The following is a 25,585-nucleotide window of genomic DNA, read 5'->3' as shown; positions in this document are numbered from 1 at the left end:
GCCCTCGGACAACCTGCAGCCCACGTGACAAAAACCGGTGTTACTACTACAAAACGTGGGCCTTCGCAAACCAGTCGTATGCCATACACTTTTATTAAATCATAGAAAACTCATACACATTTTTTCGCTTTGGGGGGCAACTGGGACACCGGACAGCTGGGTACCACCACCACAGATGAACGGTACGTCCCACTGGGAGCAGAGACAAGTTTTTGGTTGTCACATTTCTTTTTTTTTTTTTTTTTAAGGTGGAATAATCAGTACCAGGTTCTCGGCTTCCCTCACCTTTCGGCCACAGGAGTCTCTCTCTCACAGCCCCCTGATTCTAAGGATGTTTTTCATTACTGAAACCAACCGTGACTTTCAAAGATGGCTCACTTGACATCTTAATATGCAGTCGATTTCTCCCTGCCTAGCACGGAGCTCTGTGAGCGCCACGTTTCAGGGGGCGGCCGCACCCCACGGGACGGGGCGGGCTCCCCATCCACCACCGCAGACGTGTGCGGGGACGTGGAACGTATTTCAGAATAAGTTACACACCGAGACACAGAACGTGGCAGGAACACCCTCGTTTCCTTTCTCCCGGGTACACCCGGCGTGCACCCCCAGGTTCACATGGATGGTCCCCCCCACGGCCCAGGGCCCACGGGGGACATGGACTCTGAACTCCCCCAGAGGCCACACGGGCAGCAGTTTCACACGTTAGGCTGTCACTCGTGCTGCTTGAGAGCAAGGCCCAGAAGGTCAGTCTCCCGGTGACCTCTCTGCCCTCAGCCCAAACACTCACATACTATGAACACAAATTAAATAGCATCAACGTTATTTTAAATTAAATCGAAAACCACTCTTGTTAAGTGCACGGTCTTCCCCCGCCGGCTCCCGGCCTGCGCGGCCCAGGGCGAGCGCGCACACGCTCAGCAACGCTCGCGTGTCTGTGGGGCCGGGAGCCTGCCTCCTGCTTCCTCTGAGGCCCCCCCCCACCCCCCGGCGCACCACATGAGACCTCCAGGCCGGTGGGGGAAGCAACTTTGCACCCCAGATGGGGGACGGTCTCCCACAGCCACGCCCCCAGACTGAGTCTGCGTTTCAGAGCCCTTCAAGCAGGAACAACACGATGGGTTCTTCCGGGGCTGGCTCCTCCCCCTGGGCGGCCACCTGCCCCCCCCACCCCACCCACCCAGGACACTCAGCGGACCCTTCCTCCTGCAAGCCTCATGCCAAGTGAGACGGCCCCCAGGCCTGGGGCCCTCGATGGACCAGCAGGCCTGGCCCCCAGGCCCGGAGGATGCGCTGTGTTTCTGCAAGTTCTCGTCCTGTCACTGAAAAACACCTTTGGGTTAAGAAACACAGTTGGAGAGGCTGCCCCACCCCCGGGTCAGCGTCCCACAGGGCTTGTCTCGTGCCCGCCCTGGGGGGGGAGACCAGAGCGTCCCCTCGAACGCCTGTGGCCCGGCTCGGCCCACAGGGCGTCAAACAAAGCTAGCAACGTGACCCGTGGGCTGTCCGCCCCTGCCCTGAACCCCGACAGGGGCGCCCCCGCCCGCGTCACTGCAGGGCACCGGGGGAGGACGCCAGGCTCCTGTGCAGGTTGGGGTTCTGGCTGTGCCGGTTCCGGCTGCGCACGGACGAGAACATGGTGTTGCAGCCCGGGACCTTGCACTTGTGCAGCTGGCGGAGGTGCACGGTTTTGTAGTGTGCCCTGAAGGTCCCTCGGTTGCTGTACGTCTTTTGGCAGAGGTGGCAGGTGATGGGCAGCCCGGGGGGCAGGCCGGCCAGGCCCTGGTCGGCCCGGTCCATCAGGACACAGATGGGGTACTCGTCGTCCCCGCCGGGGACGAGGCTGGGGCCATCGCAGGTCCCGTCGCTGTCCTCCATGAGCACCGCGCCCTCCTCGCTGGCCCCGTCCGAGTCCCACGAGGAGTGGCTGCTGCTCTCCGACCTCATGCTCGAGGTCGTGCTCAAGTCCAGGACGGTGCCCTCGCTGGGCGGCCCCGAGCTGTAGCTCTCCAAGCCGGCGCCGTGCCCGGGGGCCATCGGGTACACCAGGCTGCCCATCCGGCTGCTGCCCTTGAAGATGACGGATGTCTGGGCCGCCTGTGGCGCGAACGCCACGTCCTGGTAGGCGTCCTTGGCCGCGTCTTTGAGGAGGTACGCGGCCCGGAAGTGCTCCTCGCTGCTCTCCGGGTCTGGGGCCAGGACTTTCTGGTGGAGGCTTAGGTTTGAGCTGTGCCTGCAAGAGGGAAAAGATGGTTAGCCGCGGGTCGGGCTGTGGCCGCAAATAGAGAGTCGTCATTCGGAGCAGAGACGCGAGGCCGACACCAGACGACATGTGTGGCCTGTGTGACACGCCGGGAGGGGCCTCGGGGCACCATGCTGCATGTTCCTCGGCCACTGGCCCGCTGCTGTTCTCGCCAGGAATGAGGACATTCCTGGGGAAGTCGGTGGTCTGGACACCGGGAGGGCGTCCTCTTCTGCTGCCTCCATCTGACGGACACGCAACTTCCCGGGCCTCGACTAACGAGAACGGCTAGAAGATTCCAGCAAGGCCAACTGCACTGGGACCCTGGAACTAGTGGAGCGGGGCGGGGGGGCAGGGGGGTTGGGTCCCGGGACATACCTGCCCACCAACGGTAAGGAACTGAACAGAGGACTTCACGTCAGTGAAATCAGGAGATACTACCTTCTAGAGCCGCACTGTCCGATCGGCAGCCACTCCCACGCGGCTACGGAGCGCCCGAGATGTGTGGCTTGTGGCCGTGTCACGTATTGAAAGGTTAGTGTTTTGGACAGACTGAAAGAGAGCGTTATTAACACTTACTTCGCCTGTCTCTTTCTACTTCGTCTAGGGAGGCTAGTAGAGAACGTAACATGTCCTCCGTGGCTCGCATCGGGAGCTGGGGCATCTGCACGCGCACCGCCCCAGAAGGTCTAGGGGTACGGCCATCGGACTGGCTGGGAGCAGCAGTGAGGGTGGGTGTGAGAGAAGGGGGGGGTGGAGAGAGCGAGCGCACACCCTGAGCTCAGTCCCCGTTCGCCACGTTTCCCGGGACTCCAGACAGGGGTTCTGCACGGGCAGCACCGGCAGCCACTCACCAGCCTCCCACCCGGTGATTACCCTGCAGGGCAGCGATGCACGCCCATAATGACACACGCCGTCGACCCGCACGGTATCATTTGGAGGCAACTTGTCAACCCACACGGGCCTTGCTGCGCGACCCCCTGCCGCCCTGACCAACAAACACAGCCCCTACCCAGGGCCGCCGTCTCCCAGCGGACAAGAGAATGACTCCCAACGGCTCGGAATGCATGCCCAGGTCACACGAGGAAAAACACCCTTCCCCAAAATGAACAGGGATTGAACTTGCCCTTCTAAATCGCCGAGGACCTAGGAGGAGAGGCGGGGGGGCGGGGGAGGGGGGAAGTGTAAACCCATTTCAAATTTCCTATTCGACTTCTCTCCCCTCGCGCATTCTTTTTTCCGGACGTCATCAGAATCACGCTCCCAGATCACCCACTTCGCCTTAACTGCAGCTCTGACCTGTGATTATGTCAGCGTTCTGGGTGGAAGGGGCAGGAATGTGTCAGCAGAAAACCAGACACCAGGATGACATACAGGTTCCAGTGCATACGAGTGATTTACAAAAAGAAAGGGGGAAAAAAAAAAAAGACAGACACACTCCCTGGAACCGTGTGCAGAAAGGTCCCAGCAGCGACAGAGCCAAGCGCTGGGCCCCATGCTCAGCTCTGGAATGTCCCGTCCAAACCGAGAGCTGCAGGGACTGTGTTAAAAACACCTCCCTTCTTCCTCCAACGTGAGCACGAGCTCACGGCCCCTTATGCCACACCCTCGGGGCCTGGGGTGTCTCCGAATTCAGAGTCTCTCAGACGCCAGGAAAAGCAGGGTGACACATGGACTGTGATACCGTGTGAAACCCGCATGATAAGTCCATGCATATTTCTGCCCCGAACAGATACAAAAAGAAAAAAATCCACCCAGACGGTGGTTTTAAAAACGATGACAAAGAGCCTCACACCATCTCAGGTCACGTCTTGCAGCCGGATGGGTGTGGATTTCAGGACGGAACCCCCAGGAGGGTGGCACTGGGTATGGGACGCTGGGCTCTCAGAGCGTGTGCCGGGCCCAGCCACAGCATAGTGCCAGGGGCACTTAGGAATGCAAGCTCTCGGCCCCATGCAGCCCCCGCCCCCCGAAGCAGTGGGGGCGGGTGGGGCTCAGAAGCACAATCCCACGGCCCTCCGGGTGAGGAAGCGCCACCCGCTCCGGACGCCCGGGCGCCTTACCTGTCCCTGCTCCTGCGGGAGGGGAAGGTGGCCGCGCAGCCCTCCACCGTGCACGCGTGTGTCTCCTTGCCGTGCATGTTCTTGTGGTGCATCTTCACGCCGCAGGCGTTCTTGAAGGTCTTCTGGCAGACGTCGCACTGGTGGCGGCCCCCCTCCTTCTGCCTCACCGCCGACGCCTGTGGCCCTGGGCGCTCCAGTGCCTTAGCGTCCTCGAAGCCAGGGAAGGCCGCCCCCCGGGTGGACAGGGCGCCGAGGAGCCCGCCGGCCAGCAGGCGCTGCTGCAGGCTGACGTAGTCTGGGAAGGGGACACAGGGCTCCATCCCGGGGGGGAGGTGGAGGTCCCGGCCCCCGTCCTCCGCCTCCCTGGGCACCGTGGGCAGCTCTGGTTTCTGCTCCGTCTCCCTCTCCGACTCCTGTGCGGCCCGCTCGGGGGTCCCGCCGATGGCTCCCCTGGGCTCGATCACCGACGGGAGGCGGCAGCCCCTCTGCCCCTCGGGGAGGGGCTTCCCGGAGTGTCCCGACGGTGCGTGCCGCTCCCCCAGCGCCCTGTCCGACCCAGGGCTGCAGGCCTCCGGCTCATCCTCGCTGACCACCTGCAGGGGCGTGTCCTCGTCCGAGCTGAGCGCGTGCCTCCTCTCGCCAGCGATCTCCACGGCCTCCTTCTCTATTTTGATGGGCATGCTGGACTTGCGGGATTTCTTCTTGGGCAGGGCGTCGAACGGCGCTTCGCTGGAAGCCAGCTGTTCGGAGATGGAGGAAGACAGCAGGGGGAGAGAGGGCAGCAGCCCGGGCGTGTTGGCCAGCTCCGCCGGAGTGGCCGGACTGCGGTAGAAGGGGAGCACCGGCTGGACCGTCTTCAGGTTGGGAAAGAGCACGCCGTTCTGCCCGACGCCCGGGAAGGCGCCCGCTGGGCCCCTGGCGTCCTCACCCGAACCGGGGCAGCCGGGGAGCGGCCTGCAGCCCGGAGACGTCACGGCCGCGAACCCGGCGCGCTTGCAGCTCTCCGAGGTGGCCAGGCTCAGGCTGCCCCTCAGGTCCTTGTCCCTGTTGTTCCGGTTCATGGGCATGTGCAGCCGGGGGTTGGGGTTGGCGCTGTGGCGGTTCCGGCTCCGCAGGGAGCTGAACACCATGTTGCAGCCCTCGATGGTGCACTTGTGCTTGATCTTCAGGTGCACGGCGTTGTAGTGGATCTTGAGGGTGCCCTTGTCGTAGAAGGTCTTCTCGCAGGCCGTGCAGAACACCCGGCCCTTCTTGGCGCCCAGGCTGTTCCGCTCGGGCTTCCCTTTGGCCTCGGGGGACAGCGGCGGCCGTTCCAGCTTGGGGACCGCGTGGTAGGAGCTGGAGTTGCTCGCATGGGCATGGTCCTCCTTGCCGGAGATGGCCTCGGGACAGCTCAGACTCGGCTCTTTCTCCACCTGGAAGGGTGGGGCAGAGCTGGAGTTCAGGAAGCCGCCCTCCGGGAAGGCCCCGTGGACCTCGGGCCTGGGGTCCTGACCCAGGTCCTGACCCGGCGGCTCCAGCATGTACTGCTCGGGCAGCGACCCCAGCAGTGCGGGTGGCACCGGGTTGAAGAACTGGAAGGGCAGCATGAACGTCATGTTGTTGATGAGGCTCTCGAAGGGGTGCACGCCGCCGGGGCCGCCCTTGTCCCCCGCGCCTCTGTGGCCGCAGCTCTCGAGGAACGCCCTGATGTCCACGTTGGCGGTGGGGGGCGGGACGAGCGCCGCCGCCGGCTCCTCCTTCTCCTGCACCGCCATGAGCTCCACGATGGACTTGGTCTCCCCGAAACGCAGGAACTGCTGCAGGGTGGCCACCTCCTCCTCGCCGGTCATGATGCTCCAGTGATCCAGCACCTTCCCCGACGCGTCCTAAACCCAAACACGCATGATCAGTTCCCCACTCTGCACCCTCTTCTCTAAGAGAGGGCCCCGTGGTCAGGCCCCCCCCCCATGCCCACTGGCACCCCGGAGCACCTCTGTGCACGTTCGAAGAAGACACCCCCTCTGGATGAGCACGGGGCCCGTTCAGCTCAGCACCCCCCACCCCACACCCCCCTCCGAGGCCAGAAACTTGGTGCAGAAAACAGATCTCAGAAGCGTAAGCGGCGGTCCGGAAGGGAGACGTGAAATGCATGTCACTCGCGCCTCGGGGAACTTTGGGGAGCGCGTTTCCATCTTCTTTCCAACCAACGGGTCATCCCTTGTGAGCTCGATCATCTCCCCCTCCCCCCCCCCGGAAATTAAAATGCGCATCTTCGGAAAAGAGCCCCTTCTTCACCTACAGACTCTAGGTGGAGCCGTCAGACCTCCATACTGCGGGAGGATTTATTCCCTGTGTGTGAATGGTCTTCCCGAGCAACTAGCACTGGGAAACAAATGAGCCTCTATCGATCCGCGGCCCAGGCTCGCAGCGCGGAGCTGTAATTACACGGGCGCGCTGGAGATCTCTCCAACTCTAGCGAGGCCTAACTTTTCCCAAAACTACGATAAATATTTTATCACAGAACATGTATTTGATGGCCTACTGAGATTTTTCACGGTGCACGTAAGAGTTCTGAAGACGAGGAGGAGGAATGTAACATCATAAATTTTTCATGCGCTGGAGGTTCAAGGTAATTGATTCCATATTTTTAATCCCAACGCTAGAAAGCAAGATTATTAGGATCATTAAATATTGATCGATGTCATAATGTAAGGCTGTAACGCTGCTCTGCATGAAAGGTGGTTTGTAGCCTGCTGGGGGTCCTGCTCTGGAGGTGACCAACCCTGTTTCCAGAGGAAGAGCGCGGCCTTTAGGCTCAGAAAGACGCGGGTTCGAATTCCGGTCTGCCACGGGGGCGTCCTTGGGGGACCTCAGCAAGACTGAGAAGCACTCTGATTTTTTCAACCGAAAAATGGAGATCATCTACCTACTTCATACGATTCCTTATGGGTCCAGGGCCGTACACGGTGATGAGTGTGCATTCCCGTGTTACGGCCCATCGGAGAAAAGCCGGTGTGTGCGTTAACCTTGGAAATGCACTCACACCCCCGTTTCACTGAAGTTTTTTAACTGAGTCGGCTGACACGGTCTAGTGTAGCAGCGAGAAAAAAAATGCCCCGGCTGGTTCGTATGTCAGAGGCATGATGTCACTCACATCGGGAAATAAGTCCTTTGCCCGCGAAAACACCTCGGTGACCTAGCTCGCGACAGAAAGACCAGAGCGCCCCCCTGCGGCAGCGTGGAGAGGGGAGAGCTGCCGCCTGTCCCGCACAGAGGGGCGGAGGGGCGGGGGCAGCGCGCGGAGGCCGCGGGAGAAGAGGAGGGAGAGAGAGGCACAAGGGCGCGCACTCGGAAATGCCGCGAGGCGACCGGTTCTAGGAAGGACAGTCAGCGGAGGGGCGGCAGGCGGCGTTAGGGAGCGGAAACTGCCGTTGCTCGCGTGTGGCTCTGCAGGGAACGTTCCCTTTCCCACCCTCAAACCCTCGGCGAACTCGGGCAGAGCCGGCGTCTGGGTCCCTGGGTGCAGTCTGCAGAGAATCGGAGAGACGCAGGCAGCCCCCCGGGGCGGGCCGAGCGGGGCACCGGGGGAGAGCTGCTCAGTGAAGCCCATGTAGGGGGCGTGAGGTGCCGCTCCCCCACCCCCTCGAAGAGAGCCCGGGAGTCCTCCCAGAACCCGAGGGCGGGCTTCGGCCGTCAGAGACAGCATCAGAGGGCAGGGTGACCGCAGTTACGCCGGCTGCATGGCTGCGGGGTGCGGGAAGGCGTTCGAGGGGGAGGGCGCCCCCTACCTGCAGCACGTAGCCGCGGACGTAGTCCTGCAGCGTCCAGTCCAGGGCGTGCAGGATCCGCAGGACCTCGTCCTGCGTCAGCACGCTGAAGAGCCGGTCCAGCAGGATTTTCAGGCGGACGGGGATGGCCTGGGTGCCGTAGAGCATGAGGCTGCTGATGTCGAACACCACGCTGGACTGGACGATCTCCACCTGGCTCGTCGGGTACACGGGGGGGATCCTCAGCTTGCTTAGGGCTGAAAAACCGAGCGGAAGCAACAACGTCTTTTTAAAAAAAGACTCTCCTGGCAGGAGAAGCACCGCACCAGAAGGAGGCTGGCGCTGGCTCTCGGCGGTCTGTTCCGACGGACAGAACACGGCTGCTCCAATGACTAGTTATCCTGACAGCTGTCACAGGAGCTTACCAAGTGGACTGGTCCAAGACTCTTGTTTCTCTCCCTTTCCTGTGGCACCCCTGAGGCGTAAAATGCCACAAGCAGGGGGAGTACAGAAACACGGGGTAAAAACAACGGTGGCAGGTTCCTGCCCAAGAGGATGGGAAACCAGGAAGCAGCAGGTGAAGACCTCAGACTCAGGGGCCCAGCGGGCCCGGGTTCAGCCCAGTCTGGCACCCCAAAGGTGTCCGGTTTGGCAAACGGACCACCACCATCGACGCCCCCCGATGCAGCAGACATCGGCCGCATGTGGCTACTTCAGCTTAGATTTACATTCATTGCCACTTAAGAAAATGAGAAGTTCAACTCTGCACTCATACTAGTGGTACTTCCAGCCCTTGGTGGCTGCATGGGGCCAGTGTGGGGTCAGGGTCAGGGTCAAGGTCAGGGTCCGCCAATAAAAACCCAGCATGCCCGGGGAACCCTGAATGTAAGCCTCAGACACAAACACCAACGATGTGAGTGATACTCGGGCTAAACCATCATTGATTGTTTACATGAAATTCAAAGGGAACTGGGCACTCTGCACGGTGTCTGGGCTGGAGCTGCTGCCCCGGCCCCCACGGGACATTCCGTCATCACGGAGTCACGGCGCTGGGCGCCGCCAGAACGGGGCTAACAAAACACTCCCCGTGAGGCGCTGTTCAGATGCACTGCGATAACACATCTATTAAAGCTGGTAGCCGGTTACCTGGCACGCAGCAGCCACTTACAAATGTTCGCTGTCATTCTCGGGCATGGCATCCGTTCCTGAAAAACTGTCAGTTATTGAGAGGGGAGCACCACCAGCCAAGAGAGGGGGGGAAATAGTTACCGTGGGCCACCCAGCCATGTCTGCACTGCTCACACTGACGGTGGTTTATTTTCCCCGGCTTGAAACTTTGGCAACTGCAGTTCAGAGTGCAGCCGATAGCCTGCCAAAGAGAACACAGGTATGCGTAGCCTGTTAGTGGTGTGTGGGACACACACTGCATTTACAAAACAAAACCTCCATTCAGCAGTGCTCATTGAGCAACGCGTGCCCACTCCGTGCCGGGCCCAGACATGCTCACCGGACCCCCGGAAAGCGGAGCTGCTGGCCCAGGCCCTGGACACGGAGGGCACGTCACAGCTACTCTTCTGCATGGGAGAGCAGGCTGGAAACGCCAGAACTTTTTATAAGGTGATGGGCTGGAAATAAACACCTTGCTCACTGTTACTAAGGAGAGTAAGGACTCCCGTTTTCACCAAATCCCTGCACTGACCGCAGCGGCGGCAAGGCCGAAGCGCACACAGAGGCGGCCCTGGAACAAGTGAGAGGGAACCGATCGGGGCGGAGGGCGTCCACACACGGACTCTGCTGCCCGTCTAGATGCGGCGGAAGCTGGGCAGCAGAGCGGACCGGAGGCCCCTGAGGGCGGCCCCCGACTCCACTCACGGGACCGCGTGCCTGACGGAGACAGACACGGGCTGCGCCGGCCCTGCGTGGGGGCGCCCAGCTGCACGGGAACGTGCCGTGTGTGGTGTGTGGGTGTGGAGTGTGCTGACATACGGCAGAAATTAAAAAACAAAAAAAAAAAAGAGCGATGTCCGTGCCAACAAAAGTCTAGTGTTAGCAACAAATCTTCACGGATATTTTTACGACGAATTCCTCAAACGGGGATGGAGGCCTGTAGAATGTGATCTATTATTAAAGAGAAAGAGCTCTCACAGACCTCTGGCAGGCGGGGGGGCTCCCGGGGAGGGCTGCTGGTGGAATCCGTATGACTCAAGAGAGCCTTGAACCCAGGGAGTGTGTGTGTTGGGGGGGATGAAAAAGCCCCACGATTACGGGTTTAAACCTCCTTCCGCCAGTGAAGGCGCTGTGTGGCCTTGTGTGGGGACAGGACGGGGAGGATCTGGTCTAGGACGCAGGAAACTCACTGGAAGGGGGGCTGGCGGGAGCTTTCACGGACGTACCAGTTGCTGGTGGGACTGTAAACGGTGCAGTTTGGAAAGCCGTCGGGCTGAGTCACCGTACGATCCGGCCATTGCACTCCTCGGGATGTGCCCAGGACGATGGAAAACATCTGCCCACACACAGACGTGTCCCCCGAAGGGGAAACAACCCCAGTGCCCTCCGACTGATACACAGATGAACAAAGAGCGTGGTGCAGCCGCACGGCGGAACACGACGAGGCAGCGAGAAAGAATGAGGCCCTGGTACGTGCTGTCACGTGCGTGAAGCTCGAAAACGTCTGGCTACGGAAAGACGTACACAACACACGACAGTAGTATGAAAAGCCAGAGGTCGTACCACTGCATTCCCACGAAATGTCAGGGATGGGTCAATCTGTAGATCCCGAAAGCAGAGCAGCGGGTCCCCGGGGGTTGCGGGCCGTGGGGAGGGACTGCTGATGTGCGGTGGTGAGGGGAGAGTGGTCTTTTTTGTTGTTTGTTTTCATCTTTAAATAAACAGCTTTACATGGAGGTATCATGCACATCTACAATTCACCCCCTTCGGGTTTACGACGGAACGATTTCTAGCATATTCGCAGAGCGGTGCATCATCACAACGCAATTTTCATCTCCCCCAAAGGAACCCCGGTCTAAGTTTATGGTGGACACATATCTTCACTGCCGTTGGGTATAGTCTTAGGAGTGGAGTTGCAGGGTCGTGCAGTAACTCCGAGTGTCGCTGTCTGAGAAAACCGCCACACTGTGTGTCCTGCGGGGGTGGGGGCTGCACCGTCTTGCATGCCCACCTGCGACCTGTGAGGTTCCTGTCTCCCCACATCCGCACCGCCACTTCCCGAGCAGGCGGGCCGCAGGTGACTTTGCGGCAGTGGATACACTCCCAAGGACGCTACAGCGATGGCCCCGTGCCATTCTACATTTGTCACACCCGCGGGATGCACGAACACCGAGCGCGACCTCTAACGCAAACACGACAGACTCAGGCTGGTTTCCAGGAGTCCGTGCGGGCTCGTCATGGCAAGAAACGCGCCCCCTGCTGGAGGGCGCTGGCTGTGCAGGGGGTGACGCAGAGGGGGTCTCTGCCCATGCATGCTATTTCGCGGCGAACCTAAAAAGTCACGGAAACCAATCGGTGCCCTCGCTTACACACAGCTTAAAATCCACACGATTTAACCGTCATCTACCATTCTCTTCGGATGGCAATGGGCCTGACCGGAGTGACCATCTGGACAAGAGACGTTCAGGTGACGGAACAGGGCCGTTCATCAGGGAGGCGTGTGGCAGGTGGCGGCAGTGCTTCCGAATCCCCGGGAAACGCGGGAGGAAAGCTTTTCCTCTCTGGCCAGTCTTACAAGACAGTACGAAGGACTCCAGATAATCCCGACGCCGTCTTCCTCGTGACGACGAACGTTTCTCCACGGCGGGGCGGAGCCACCCCAGGGGCATGCATTTTGTTATGGGGTGAAAATATCCCTCTTTTTATGTATAAAACACAGGTACACATACATCAGTGTATGGTGTCATAAAATTCCACTGGGGGAAGCACAACTAGGAAAACATTTCTAAAGCCTCCTGAGACGTGGGGGTGTGGGGAGAAATGAGAAAAAGGTTGAGAAACACTGGTGGAATGCCAGAACTTTTTTTTTTACTTTGTGGTTATAGTTTCTACTTATACATACATTTTACTAATGTGTTAAATACAGGAACACACCTATCTATACACCTATATGCATAATTACATAGTTATGGTAAAGTGGAAGTTAAAGGATAAAAATGAGTAATAATTTAACTTTTATTATTGTGAAAACAAACCATGTCAGGGACACCGTTATTAGTCGGTGGCACACCTGATACGCTCTCCAGCTTCTCACACTTCTCTGCGACTCTGAATGTTGGCTCCCAGACGAACTCCTCTGCATTCTCAATAGCTACCAGCACACTCGGTGCGAACTCTCTGAAATATTTCATTTCCTATGCTCTATGACTGTTTTAAACAATACCTTCTTAAAGATTTTTATTTATTTATTTTTAGAGAGAGGGGAAGGGAAGGAGAAAGAGAGGGGGGGAAACCATCAGTGTGTGGTTGCCTCTCACACGCCCCGTACTGGGGACCTGGCTCGCAACCCAGCCATGTGCCCTGACTGGGAATTGAACCTGTGACCCTCTGGTTCACAGGCTGGTGCTCAATCCACTGAGCTCCACCAGCCAGGGCTTAAACAAAATTTTAAAAATGAGAAAAGTTCTTATTTTGGATGATGTCCCCGAAAATGCCACTCCCTCTTTAAAAACAAGGTGATCCCCCTCGGATTCACGCTGAGCCCAGGACTCGCTGGGTGAGCGCCCAGGGCCCCGGGCGGCAGAGGGGCGCAGGGAGCCGTTCCCGGTGCACCTCACGGCCTCGGATGAAACTCGTTCTCTGCCGCATCTCTTGATACCCAACTCCAAGGTTCTCAACTTCAGCCTTATAATCACTTTGAGTTGGATAGTTCTTGGTGGGGACTGGGGGCTGCCCTGGGCATCGTAGGAGGTCTCGTAGCCTCTCCAGCTTCTATTCGCCAGATGCCGCAATAACACCTCCCTCCCCCAGGTGCGAAAACCAAGAAAGTCTTCAGATATGGCCACGTGCCCCAGGCAGCAAAACCGCCCGGAGTTGAGACCCGTTGACGGCACCTGATTATTTAGTTCTAGCAGTTTCTAGTTTGGGGACAGAATTTTCACCAATTTAAGCTACACTTCCAGCGCATGCATGCTGCTTTAGAAGAACCATTCATGTGGCTGTAGATGAACCTATTTGACTAAGGCTGAATAAAGCCCATTAGGCATCTATTGAACTAAATCTCAGGGGAATTATTTATGAACTGAAAAAGCTGATTACGCCGTCTTGGAGAACTTCTAATACAAGGCTCTTGCGCTGTCCCGCCCACCTCAGGATTCTACAACACAGTCAAATTATAGCACCATTATCTCAAGACAGATGAAACTTCTGAAATGAAGTCAAATGATAAAAACTGTCCTTACGGGACAGAAAGTACTCATGAGAATCAAAACAGAGAACTCTTAAAACCTACGTCTCTCCCTTTGGACTCCTGGTAGGTGTTCCCTTCCCCAGAAACATGAAGCAGATGTTTGTGACATGCCGAACCCGTCAACACACGGTTATGGCCTTTTGCACACTCATTTTAATCAGACTATTTCTGAATTTTTAAAAAGCCTTTATTTATTTTAGAGAGGGGAAGGGAGGGAGAAAGAAAGGGAGAGAAACATCCATGTGTGGTTGCCTCTCACACACCTCCTACTGGGGACCTGGCCTGTAACTCAGGCATGTGCCCTGACTGGGAATCGAACCGGTGACCCTCTGGCTCTCAGGCCAGTGCTCAATCCACTGAGCCCCACCAGCCAGGGTCTGAGTAGTTATTAGTCACTTTGCGGTGCTACAAATCAACACTCAAAATTCTGGTTCGCTCTTTTGGTAACTGCCCTTTGCTCATTGGTGCATCCAGGCGTTCCTGATGCCCCCAGTGTGTGATGGGTGATCCAGTTATTTGCAGTCTCGCGATGGGGAGTTATCACCTGGCGTTGAGCTGCGCTGGAGGGGCCCACTTCCACCCATGGACACCTCGGAGCTACCTCCAGCTTGGGGAGACGCTGCCTCGAATTCCAGGCACACAGTGGGGCAGACACACAGACATCCACAGCTGGACGTGCGTTACTGAGCCTGAGAATAAGAACTGTCCACTTCCAAGCCGTTGTCATCTTCAGCTCATGCAAACATATTCCTATCACGGAAGATAAATGCAGGGAGGCGTGCTTGGGGGACTAGGTGGGAGAGAGGAGAAGAAAAAGCACAGAAGACCTTTGGGGTCTCCGGATTCCTGGCACGGGCCCCTTCAGGGGAGTCGTCCGCGGTCCGGCTGAGGCGCAGGACCCAGCTGAGTGCCAGCCGGCCGCTCTGTGGGTTCCGGCTACTTCACCTGCCCTGTCCGATACAGTGGCCCTTTACTCACATGGGGCTATTTAAATTAAAAATAATGAAAATCAAATAAAATTTAAAAATTCAGTCCTTGGGTCGTGCTAGCCGCATTTCAAGTGCGCAGCGGCCATGTGTGCTGCTCTCCTGGACGGTGCAGAGGAGAGCACTTCTGCCATCGGGGAGAGTTCCCCTGGACAGTCCTGAGTCCCACGGCGAGACCAGTGGCCCGTCCAGCATCTGTCCACCCACACGGTGGCATTCGTGTTAAAGTGATCTTGTTTAGTCCTCCCTACGTGGCTGTCAGAGGAGGGGACTGTCCCCAGGAAACGCGGATGTGCGGACGATGCGCACTGTGCCCGAGGTCAAGGTCATGCGGTCGGTGGGCTTTACTGAGCGTGTACTATGCGTGCAGCACGGCAGTAAACAGAGCCCGTGGGTGACCCCCTTTCCCACACGCACTCTGGAGGTGGGAGTTACTATTCCCATTTCACAGACAAGGAAACTGAGGAACTGACAGCCCACCAGGGTGGCCTCAAATTTGGACACTGGGAGCAGATTCTGAAATACCAGTCTTCGGTGCTAACCGCACTTCCATTCACGGGTTTGTTTAGTCCCTACAGCCACTCTGAGAGTCAGGCATTATCATCCACATAGTCCCTGAGCTGTTCTAAACCAGACATCCTAAACGCTGAGGGTTCACGTGCCGAACGGGACCGATGGGGTTTCTGCCTTCAGGGAGCTTATATTCTACAGGAGGGAGAACATAAACAAGTAATCAAACCATACCCTTTCAGAAGGAGGTTAAATGCCGTGAAAGAGCTAAACAGAAACCTCTCCTAGCAATTTTACTGGCTGGCATGGCGGAATAGAGGCAGGTGTAAGGGCCCTGTGGAGAGGGTCACCGTCACAGGCTTTGGAGGAGGTGACATTGAAGCAGAGTCCCAAAGGATGGCAAGGAGGCACTGAGGAACTGGAGGCGGAGCGAACGTTTTAGGTTGCGGGCACAGAGAGTGCAAAGGCCCTGAGGCACCGAACAGGCAGGCGCTTTCGCGGCACCAAAAAGGGGCCAGAGGAGCTGGAGTGGACTAGGTAAGGTGAACAGTAGGAAGTGGGGGTCACTCACGGAGGGGACAGAGACCACTCTGCCTAGGAGGGTGGGGGCAAGCCGAGGAACACGGAGTTTATTCCCTGTCTGACAATGAGCCTTGGAAAAGGGTATACAATTAACAGTCGTTTGCTTGTGGATTAAAAGGACACCTCTGGGTGCGGGGCTGCCTGGGGAGCCCGAGTTCCTTCCCCTCCAGCCCACGGAGCGTGTTTCACGGGGAGGCGGTAAAACCGACGACGGGCCTCAGGCAACTCAGGTCTCACTTCCTGCCGAGTCTGCGTCAGCGCCAGGACTCGGAGCCTCGGACTATAAAATGGGCTGGATGGCCGCTCTTGCCCCCCTCCGCGGCTCATTAGACACCTTAATGAGAAAACGCCGGCGGAGAGCTGAAAAGGCCAATTAGCACAGCATGCCTGCCGTTACTGCCAGACCTACAGCGAGCAGGTTCTCAGCTCCTCCGGGCTCGGGGGGTCTGCCTCTGCACAGACAGAGCTTCCGGAAACACTGACGACAAAAACCTCCGTGCAAGTTGCTCCGCGATGAGTCATTCCCAAAAGAGGCAACAGAACAGAAACTCAAAGCCAACACCTGGTGGCTGATGACCCTCGGCCTGATGACCAGGGCTGCCTTTCGCTGGCATTATTTAAGAGAATAATTTATGGATCCACGAGAGAGCCGTGCCATGCTTACTCATTATAGATGCCCACCCAGCATCCTTTTGCCCAATCTGCCTTGGTAAAAGAATCTTAATTTCCATATCTCCTTTAGTGGCTAGGTAACAAGTACTGGCCAGTGGCATAGAGGTAGAAATTGTTAGGTGGAACTTGACAGAAAGCTCCTTGTAAATGGGAGGTGGCTCAGCTGAGGGACTTCTTAGCCTTTCCTCCTTTCGGGAACAAGAATGTGATGACTGGACTTCAGAGGCCATTTTGCAACCATGAGGCAACTTTGACGTTATATACCAAGAATTGCTGAGCAGACAGGATGGTGTCTTATGTAGGAGAATCTTCCACTAGCAGCCAAATGCAGTTCCTAAGATACATACTGATCTTCTTGTGGAGCGTGGAGAGGGCCACACAAAAACCACATGAAAAATGGCTAACTAATATAGATTACTAAGGCCACATGTAGCGCGTGGTCCTCTCTTAAGTCTGAGATTCTAAAGGCTGTGCCAGGTACTCCCAGATAAGAATCATAATTTCCCAACTTGAAATCCAAGGACCAGCCTGCTACGTCACAGATCACTTTTTAAAACGTCACCCAGCTTTACAATAAAAATGCTCTAGGTTTTCCCAAGTTGTATTTTTAACTATTAAATATAGACAATTGCTGTTAATATGTGTTGACTGTCGGGGAAAAGAAACTGCCGATGTATAATGCAAGGGATCTCCCAACGCCGCCGGACCACCTCAGCTTGCGGGGAGAGGGCTTGGTCCCTCCTCGCCAACAGTGAACCCCCGTGCCCGCTCGCTCTCTGGCTGCGGAGGCGGCCCCTCTGGCTCAGGACCCGCATCACTCCAGGGCGGGAGGTCTCCACCCGACGGCTCTTTGCAGCTGCTCTGCCCCCCTGCCCCTCACACGCGGCATGTGCTTCGCACGTCTCTTTCTAGAACCAGATTTTTTTTTTACTCCCTCCCTTCCTTCCTTCCTTTCTTTTTCCTCTAACTTCTTTCACATTTTATTTTTTAAGGTGTCCACCGTTTTCCTTACACATGGAAACCCACAGAGGTACAACGAGGGACTTGCGAACAGGAGCACTGTCTGCCAGTCGTCCCGGGACCCCGGGGACGAGGAGAGGAGGACACCCGTGAGGCCCCTCCGTGCGCGGCGGCCTGCCTGCTGCGGGCGCCTGTCTCCTGACCTCATCTTCTCGGAGTAGCTTAGCAAAAACGATACCAACTTATGTAACAAACTGGCTTTTTCTGGCTGTCGTCTGCTTGTGGATAAGGCATCTACCATGAACTGGTGATTGTGAGGAACCTGAGGGACTCCCAGTGTCTGCTCCAGGGGGAGCCCAGGGGGAAGAAGAGTCATACAGTCTGACTGGCCAGCAGCTGAACAGACAACACGACCCAACCGTCAGTGTGAGCCACGCACGGTTGTTGAAATCGAGCAATTCCAAAGACGCTGAAAACAAATGCGAAACTCATCGGCCGCCTTGAGAGATGCCCGGGAGCCAGTGGGTTATTCCCCAAATTCTCTTTATGTACATTTCCCAGGTGAAGAACTAGAATATCAGTGTGTCCTTACCTCCTCATTAAAGAGAGGACAACCGGGCCGCTGGCCTCTGGATGGAAGGACACACACTATAACACACGGGGCGTTCTTGCCCCCCCAAAAAGCTCACGCCTGCATTAGATGAAGCCGCTCGGTCAACTCCAGCTTACAGGAAGTGCAGGGACGGAGGAGTGTTCACAAACCGCCACCACGAGGTCAAGGGCAGACTGGGGAGCCTGCTCCAGGACGAGCCGCCCGACTTTTTCAACAGATAAACCGCAAGGAAAGAAAACTAAAGTGTAAACCTAAAGATGAAGAGACCTTCCTTGGATCTGGACTTGAACCAGCGAAGTGGCAACGTGAATACTGACATTTAACGTCACGGAAGAGTTAGTTGTTCATTTTTCTAGGTGTTGTATGGTATATTGCTTTTGCCTTTTTTTTTTTTTTTGAGACTTCCCTTTCAGAGCAACTCCTATTTATGAATGAAAACACGCCACGTCCAGGACTGGCTCCCACAGGCTCCAGTGCTGGCAACGGTCAGGGAAGGAATGGGTCGAGGGTACAGGTGGAACGGGGTCGGCCCAGAGCGGACCACTGTCGAACTCCCAAGCACACACGTCGCGAAGTTACGTGAAACTAGTCTGATTTTGCATGGAGCGCTCTGCAGTAACACGTGAAAGAAAAATCTGTTAAATCAGCCTTCCCCATCGGACCGACACTTTCTTTTTTTTGGCGTGGGGCAGCAAACTGGAGGCAGGACGCGGTGCTCCGTAGAGAGGCCGCGGAGGCTCCCTGCGGCAGGCGGCAGGCGCATGCGCGCCCCGTGTGCGGGGACCACCCGGGCCTGGGCCTGGGCCTGGAGAAGGCTCGCCCGCACCTGTGTGTCGAGCCCGGGAGGCTGGGCCCCAGGGCGCGGACCGGTCGCGGGCAGCGAGAGCCGAACTACCCAGGGCGAGGGTGGGGCTGGGGCTGGGGCTGGGGCTGGGCCGTCCCAGTGGGCAGCCAGCAGCCTCTCTGCCAGGCCCACGAAGCCGTCAGCATTCTGAACAGCGTGGGGAGACACCGCTGGCCCCCAGCGCGGTTGAAAGGCTGGACTTGGGAAGCCTCGGACCCCGGGCAGGCAGCGGTTGCGACCTGAAAGTGTCGTGGGGAGGGAACTGGCAGGTTCTGGGTTCTCTCTGCAGGCACGGGGATGAACACACAGAGCAGCCACCGGCCCCGGGGAAGCAGGGAGCAGGGTCCGGCGGAGGAAGGGCGGGCGGGAGGCGGCGCCCAGGGGCCAGACGCGGGGCGAGTCCACCTGCGGGGGGACGTGCGCGCGCGCACAGCGCGCTCTCGCCGCGCAGTTCAAAGAAGGTGAAGGGGGAAACACCCGGCCTTTGATCTCTATAAATCAAAGTCTGCGCCGTGCGCCCAGGCAACTGAGCAGCTGGGCCTTTTCTCCTGAAGTCATGAGTCCCTAAAGCCAAAAAAAAATACAAGAAGTAGAAAAAGATGCAAATGTTATCTTAGAAACCAAACCGAGTGTTTGTTTAAAACAACAACAAAACCGTAGAGAAATATAAGCGACACAAATATATTGTTTTTCTTTATAACCTTAGTTTGGGGGGGTGTCAGTGGTAATCTTCAGAAACACGTGATGACAAGAAACCAGAAGGACATTACGTGCACATGTAGGGAGTTTCTGAACACAACAGCCCCACGGGTTGAGGGAGAACAAAAATAGAAATAAACAAACAAAAGAAGACATTTACACCTCGGGATAATTTTAAGTAAGGTGGCCGGCGACCCAAGCAATGCACCTTTACTGTTGCTGCTGATGCAAAATAATGATGATGAAATCGTGAACATGTCTAAGTACTCTTTTGCAAACATTTCTTTCAGGGATATAATGAGAACTAGATTTTAAAAACAAAATGTAAAAAACAAAAAAAAAAAAACCAAAAAAACCCCGCCACCCTAGATTTTCAAAAAGGGAAAAAATCAGACCGTTAATTCTGCCATTCTGATCCCTGTCTTAAAACTCAGCCCGGTGTCCCGTGAAACGTGAGTGTGGCCGGTGAAAAAATGCTGCCTCCGTGATGAGCAATGCAAGAAACCGTCGGAGGGCCGCAGAACAAGGCCAACGCTTCCAGAAGCCGGTGTAGAGCCGGAAGATAACTTGCAGGGTTGTTAAGAGGGCCGTGGACCCACTGCAGAAATTATCTGCAAGAGACGACGAACTCACACCACTCCGTGGAAAAAACAAGTTTAGCCGCCGGAAGGAGAGATGCCCTGAGACAACTCTCTCCCCTCGCTGCCGAGGCCGCCGGGACCCGGCCTCCCTGTTCTATTTCCCCGTCTCTCTTGTCTTTCACGTGAGCTGAGTAAGAGGATTGTCCCCCCCCCGTCCCCCCGAGGCAGAGGCCTCCCGTGACACATCAGGCAGGGCCGTAACGAGCCCATGTGTGGACGGTGGCGGCAGCGATCGCCTGTTTGCCTCCCACCCGGCGACCTTGGAGGAGGCGGCGGCAAATTGGATCCCGGTGAGGCAGGTCCGCCCTTTTCCATGCTTCACTTACCACGAGACACCCGACTGCCCCTCCGACCCGGTCTTGGTGCGTAAAACAGGCGTCTGTCTGCGTGGAGATGGGGGGGGGGGCACGCTGGGAATCCGGGAATTTCCAGAATTGGGAAAAAAAGGGCTTCAAAGCATGACAAGATAAGAGGAAATAAGGTTTTCAGGTGGAAACGGAGTTGCAGGGGCAAAAAACAAAAACCTTTCCAGATGCCTGCTCTCGTAGAGAAAACCCCGTTTACCTTGAACATCTCTTAGATAAACCACGAAAAACAGGGTATCTCCATGAAATAAAATTAAAAACCTGTAGTAGCATACTTGGGATAAGGTAATTAAAAAAAAAACAACAACGCAGTGACCCCCCCACACACTGATCTTACGCACCAAAAGCCGAGGGTGGCTCAGCCCTGAGCGCTCCCCTTTGGGGCATGTCTAATTCTTCTCCAGCAGGGCTGTTTCTGAGAAAAGCTACTCCCTCTCAGTAACATCTGCAGAGGTGAAAACTCACCCCGGGGTACAGCACGCTCCTCCTGCAAGTAATTTACCTCGTGGAACCTCCGGGGCACCTCTTTAACGGCCACTGTCAAAATAACTCCACAACACCGTGCACCAAAGCTACAAGACACTTCGGCCCCTCACCCCCTATGCTGCCGTTTAATTTCACCGGCAGACTGAACTTCTAAATTGTTTTCCCATGTAGAGTTCTCCCCGAACATTCGTACACGGTACGTGTGTGCTTAAGGGACACTGATTATTCATCCCACGGGAGACTCTGTACGGCTTTTCTCACCCAATAGGTGGGGTTGCCCTTCTTTCCACGCTGATGCCCAGGATGCGGGCCTGGGCCTGGGGTGCGGGACGAACCACGGCACGGGAGCCACGTCAAATAAAAACCACAAATAAAAAGAGCCCTCTAGGCCGGCCTGACGCTTTCATGGCAATCACTCCATGTTGGTTAATATTCCTTATGTGAATCCTAACCGGAGCAAACAGATCATTTTTTTTCACGTCCTAGTATCTGGCAGTGGCCAAACACACACTCCAAAGCAACCACTTTCTCTCCCGCTGAAGGAGGAGCGTGTGGATAAACCCTTCTGCACCGGGGAGAATCTGCAGGTCCAGAGGATATTCCAAATTAAAGCACGCAGGTGTCTGAACACCATCACGAGTTCCCAAAGCATGAGCAGCACTTGGGCGACGGGAAGGCTCCTCCACCTCTTCCCGGCAGGTACCTCTCCCACCGGCCCATGTCCAACCGAGAGAGGGGCTGAACGAGCCGTCACCCTTTTCTGGGTGAAATGAAAGTTGGCAAACTTACTGGATGAGAAATCAGACGATGACTCACACTCTCCTCCTCTTAGGGACGCCAAAAAGGCTGAAATTATTTATCAAAATGCACCCTCACAGACGCGGTGGCCACCTCCCCACCGTTACTGAACGCACAAGCTGAATCCTAGACAATGCATAACATCGGAAGTAATTTTCTTTTACATCCTGTGCGAAAATTTCACTGTGACCTATGCCACTTCAACGATGTTTTAAGAACACCCAGCAAACCGAAATGGGAACAGACCCTGGAGAAGCCAGCCTATTTATCACTGCACCGAAATGTTAGCAGGTACGACGGGAGGTGCCTGCAAAGGAAGAGCCCAAGACGCCCCATGAAAAGATCCCACGGAATCCATCGACGGCTTAAGACAATAACCAAGGCATGAAAGGACCCCCAAGGAAAAAAAAAAAAAAAGACTTGTCAAAGGCCGTTTTCTATTTCACTTACGGTCAAGCCATAATCTCGGTCGCTTTGATGAGAAGAAATCCATATTTAAAAAAAAAATTGTTGCTGGATGTGCTCCGTGGACCCAGAGCTGTAGGAACACATGTTTTCCCCTCACACACCCGTGCACACACACACACACTCACACACACACACTCACACCCTCTGACAGGGATTCCCAGGACACCAGCGGGGCCTCTCTCGGGCCCCTTAAGTGTTAACAGCAGAGGCCTGGCTGCGACCGGGCGTCTGGCCCGCGTTAAAGGCCTTGTCTTCAGAGGAGCGCGGCGAGCGAGCGCGGCCGTAAAACCAGGGGACATTACGGAACCTCGGAGTGCCTGATCCTCCCCCCTCCGCCGCCCGCCGCCCCAGCACACACACAATCGCACTCCCACAATTAAGGCTGCTCGCTGGCATTCCACTGAACTGTCAAAGTCGGGCCGGTGGCAGCCGCGCCGCCACAAAGAGATGCCTTAAATGAGAAGAACATGTTCGTACACCGCGTTTGAGAAAGTTTGGCTTGGAGCTATGCGCTGATTAATATCAGATCTCCTCCTTGCCTCTCGCCTCTCCGCGATCTTGTCACATCTGGCTGACAAATCCAGAGCCTCTCGGGGCACAGCCGGGGGGCCGCGGGGACGGGCAGCGGCCCCCTCCGCCCGCCTGCACGCACGTCCGCGTGCGCGGCCGGGCCCGCCGGCCACCGGGAACCGGCGCGGCGCTCCGGGGGGGAGTCGACGCGGGGACGCGGCGCCGGCGGTCCCCGCGCTCCCAGGCACCGCCCAGCCCCCTCGGTCACTGCAGGTGTCCCGTCGCGAAGCGGCGGGAGACGCGCGTCCGGCTTTTCCGCGCCCCCCTCCCGCCCCCCGCGGCGTCGGGGTCTCCGTCCCCGGCGGCGCCGTGCGCCGCGCCGTTCGCGACACGGCACGCGGGTCGTGCGCCCTCAGCGCCGCTCGGACGCCCCCGCCCCGCCCGCCCGCCCGCCCGCCGGCACCTGGCTCCGCGGTTTCGCACAAAAGATGCGTCCCCGCCCGCGGCCCGGGGCCCGGGGCCCGCTCGCTGCCGCCCGCCTGTCCCCGCGGCTCCCGCAGGGGCCGACGGCCGCCGCGCGCCGCACGCTCCGCAGAAAGCAAACCCGGGTGGCAGCGGCCGCCCCCGACGCGGGCCGCGGGCTGAGCGGGTCCCGGGGCGAAAGCGGCGGGACGGGAGGCGGGCGCGCTCGGACGCAGCCGCCGCGCGCCGCCCGGGCCGCACTCCCGGTGCGCGACGCTGTCCCGCGGCCGCGGGGACCCCCTCGGCCGGCGCCGCCGCGCAGGTGGCCTGGGAGGCGGCCAGGGCGCCCCCCCCCGGCCCCCGTGCGGACCGAACCGGTCGCAGCGTCGTCCCGGCCGCCCCGCGCGCAGAGCGCCCCGCTTACCTCAGCCATCCTGCGGCCGCCGCGGAGCCCGGCTACCCGCGCGTGTCCCCGGCCCGCGTCCGCCCCGGCTCGGCGGGCGCCGCCGCATCTAAACTCCGGCCGTCGGGGCGACGCGGCGAAGTGGGCGGCTCCCCGCACGCCCGCCCCCTGCGCCCGGGTGGGGGCCTCCTCCCGCGCTGTCCCCTCCCCGCCCCTCCCCCTCCGCCGGCCGCCCTCCGGGGCCGCCCGCGGACGCCCTGAGCCCGCGGAGACCTCGCCGGCGGCCGGCGCGGAGGTGTCTGCCCCGCCGGGCTTGAAGGCACTTGTCGGGAGACACAGACGTGTCCGCGTCTGCCTCCCCGGGAGGCCAGACGCTCTGAAGTTCGCTGGCTCCCGCCTCGCTCGGCGGGGCCGCCGCCGCCCGCCTTCCCCCGGGCGCCCTCGGGGTCCCGCGGCGCGCGCCACCGCGGGTTTCTTTCCAGACGCCGCGTGGGCACGGCCCCCGACCTGGGCATGGGGTCGCCCCCTCTGCTAAGAACGCAGACCAGCCCCTTCCCCGCTGTGGCTGCGGAAGGCGCGGCCCTGGCTGCCCCGCGTTCCCAGGACAAGGGGCTGTCTTCCTGGACCTCCCCTCGCTTCGGCTGTAAATGGGATCTGATTCACACTTCTCTTGTGGGGTGCCAAGGGTCAAGTGAGAATAAATGTCCTCCAGCACCCAGCCGGAGCGGAGCCCCGCGAGCACCGGGGGGAGGACCTGCGCGAGAAGCAGCTTCCCTGACCCCTGGGAGCCGACAGAGATGGGCCGCAGCTGCTCGCGGGACCCTGGCGGCGGGCAGGCCTGCGGGAGAAGGCAGCTCCCTAAAGGGGTTGTTCTCTCTGGAGGCTGGACTGGGGCGTGGGGGGGGGGTTCCTGCTGCCTCCTCCCCAGGTCCGTCCACCCACCCACCCACCTTACGCTGGTGGAGGTGCTCGGGTGGGGGACCACAGCCTTCTACCATCGGAGGTTGCGGGGAGACGGGAGATGGAAAGGCAGCAATGGTGGGAGTCGCGGTCAGAGACAGAGGGGGCCTGGTTCTGACTCTGAGAGGTGCAGGCCCAGGAGAGGAAGAGGAGGGACAGGAGCGCAGAGGGGGCCCGTGGGAAAGGGTGGGTATGGGGGGGGCTTCCTGGGGTCCAGAGGGCCCTGCTGCCCCCCCGCCCCGTCCCCGCCCCAGGTGGGCCGCACACAGGGCACGCTGGCCAGGTGACCGGCCCGCAGCTGGGGCGACTGTACCCTTTCCCCACAGGCCTGGTCGGGGTGGATTCGGCCCTGTCTCCCAGGTGCTGGTGGGAGTTATTTTTTTCACATGGCTGCGGGAGAGCTGACCTTCGCCTGGTGGGTTCCCAGCCCCAACCGCTTCTCTTCCATTTAGCCGCTGCCATGCCCCCCCGGGGGCCCCTCCCCTTTTCTCCGCCTGTTGGAACACCACGCACCCTGCAAGGTCTTTCTCGAACGCCACCGCCTCCCTGAAGCCTTCCCTGATCTCCTACCCACTCTCCATGTGCTTTTTAAAAGAATGTTTATTGATTTTGGGTTTTTTTTTTTAGAGGGAAAGGGAAACATTGATTTGTGTTTCCCTCCACTCACGCGTTCACTGGTTCACTCCCGCCTGTGCGCCGACCAGGACGGAACCTGCAGCCTCCGCGGGCGTCCGGATGACCCTCCCGCCGGCCGAGCCGCCGCGTCAGCGCCACTCCGCGGGCTCCGACCCTCCTCTGACGCCCTGAGAGCTTGCGTCTGCCTCTCTGGCGGCGCTTACTGCACTCTCCGGCCTGCTTCCGATGTGACCTTGTCCTCACGTCTTCGGTCACCACCTGTCTCAGGGGCTTCCGTGCGGCGGGCTGTGGCCGACAAAGCGCAGGTTTCGGAGGGAGGTGGGATGGCCTGGGTGCAGCCGGCTCCTAGCCATTGATTGGAAAGTGGCTGAGCAAGTCCGCTGTCTTGACCTCACGGTCTGGTCTGTCAGAGCAGGTGTGAAACCCTGTGTCCCGGCACAGGCTGGCAGGACAGAACAAGACCGTCTCCACCTGCCGACACCGCCGTGCTCCCTTCCTTCCTGCCGCACGCAGAGCTGATTTT

The 25,585-nt window shown here is 58.3% G+C and overlaps 1 protein-coding gene across 2 annotated transcripts; it reads right to left on the bottom strand.

Moving 5' to 3' along the window:
- Positions 1-1,184: 1,184 nt before the first annotated feature.
- BNC1 (basonuclin 1) lies at positions 1,185-23,616 on the bottom strand. Of its 2 annotated transcripts, none has more exons than XM_045824712.1 (5): positions 23,488-23,616; positions 9,321-9,420; positions 8,073-8,308; positions 4,303-6,170; positions 1,185-2,230 (listed from the first exon to the last, which is right to left on the bottom strand). In XM_045824712.1, the coding sequence occupies exons 1-5, from the start codon at positions 23,494-23,496 to the stop codon at positions 1,546-1,548; spliced, it is 2,898 nt and encodes a 965-aa protein (XP_045680668.1). In that variant the 5' UTR covers positions 23,497-23,616; the 3' UTR covers positions 1,185-1,545. The 2 variants fall into 2 exon arrangements, with proteins under 2 accessions (XP_045680668.1, XP_045680667.1); XM_045824711.1 differs by lacking the exon at positions 23,488-23,616 and adding an exon at positions 10,445-10,551.
- Between the last annotated feature and the right edge of the window lie 1,969 nt (positions 23,617-25,585).

Source organism: Phyllostomus hastatus, unplaced genomic scaffold, assembly GCF_019186645.2.
Source record: "Phyllostomus hastatus isolate PE091 unplaced genomic scaffold, TTU_PhHast_1.1 phas_scaffold_555, whole genome shotgun sequence".
NCBI lineage: Eukaryota > Metazoa > Chordata > Mammalia > Chiroptera > Phyllostomidae > Phyllostomus > Phyllostomus hastatus.
Note: the sequence above shows the minus strand (reverse complement) of the source record. Positions and strands in the feature narration are given on the sequence as shown.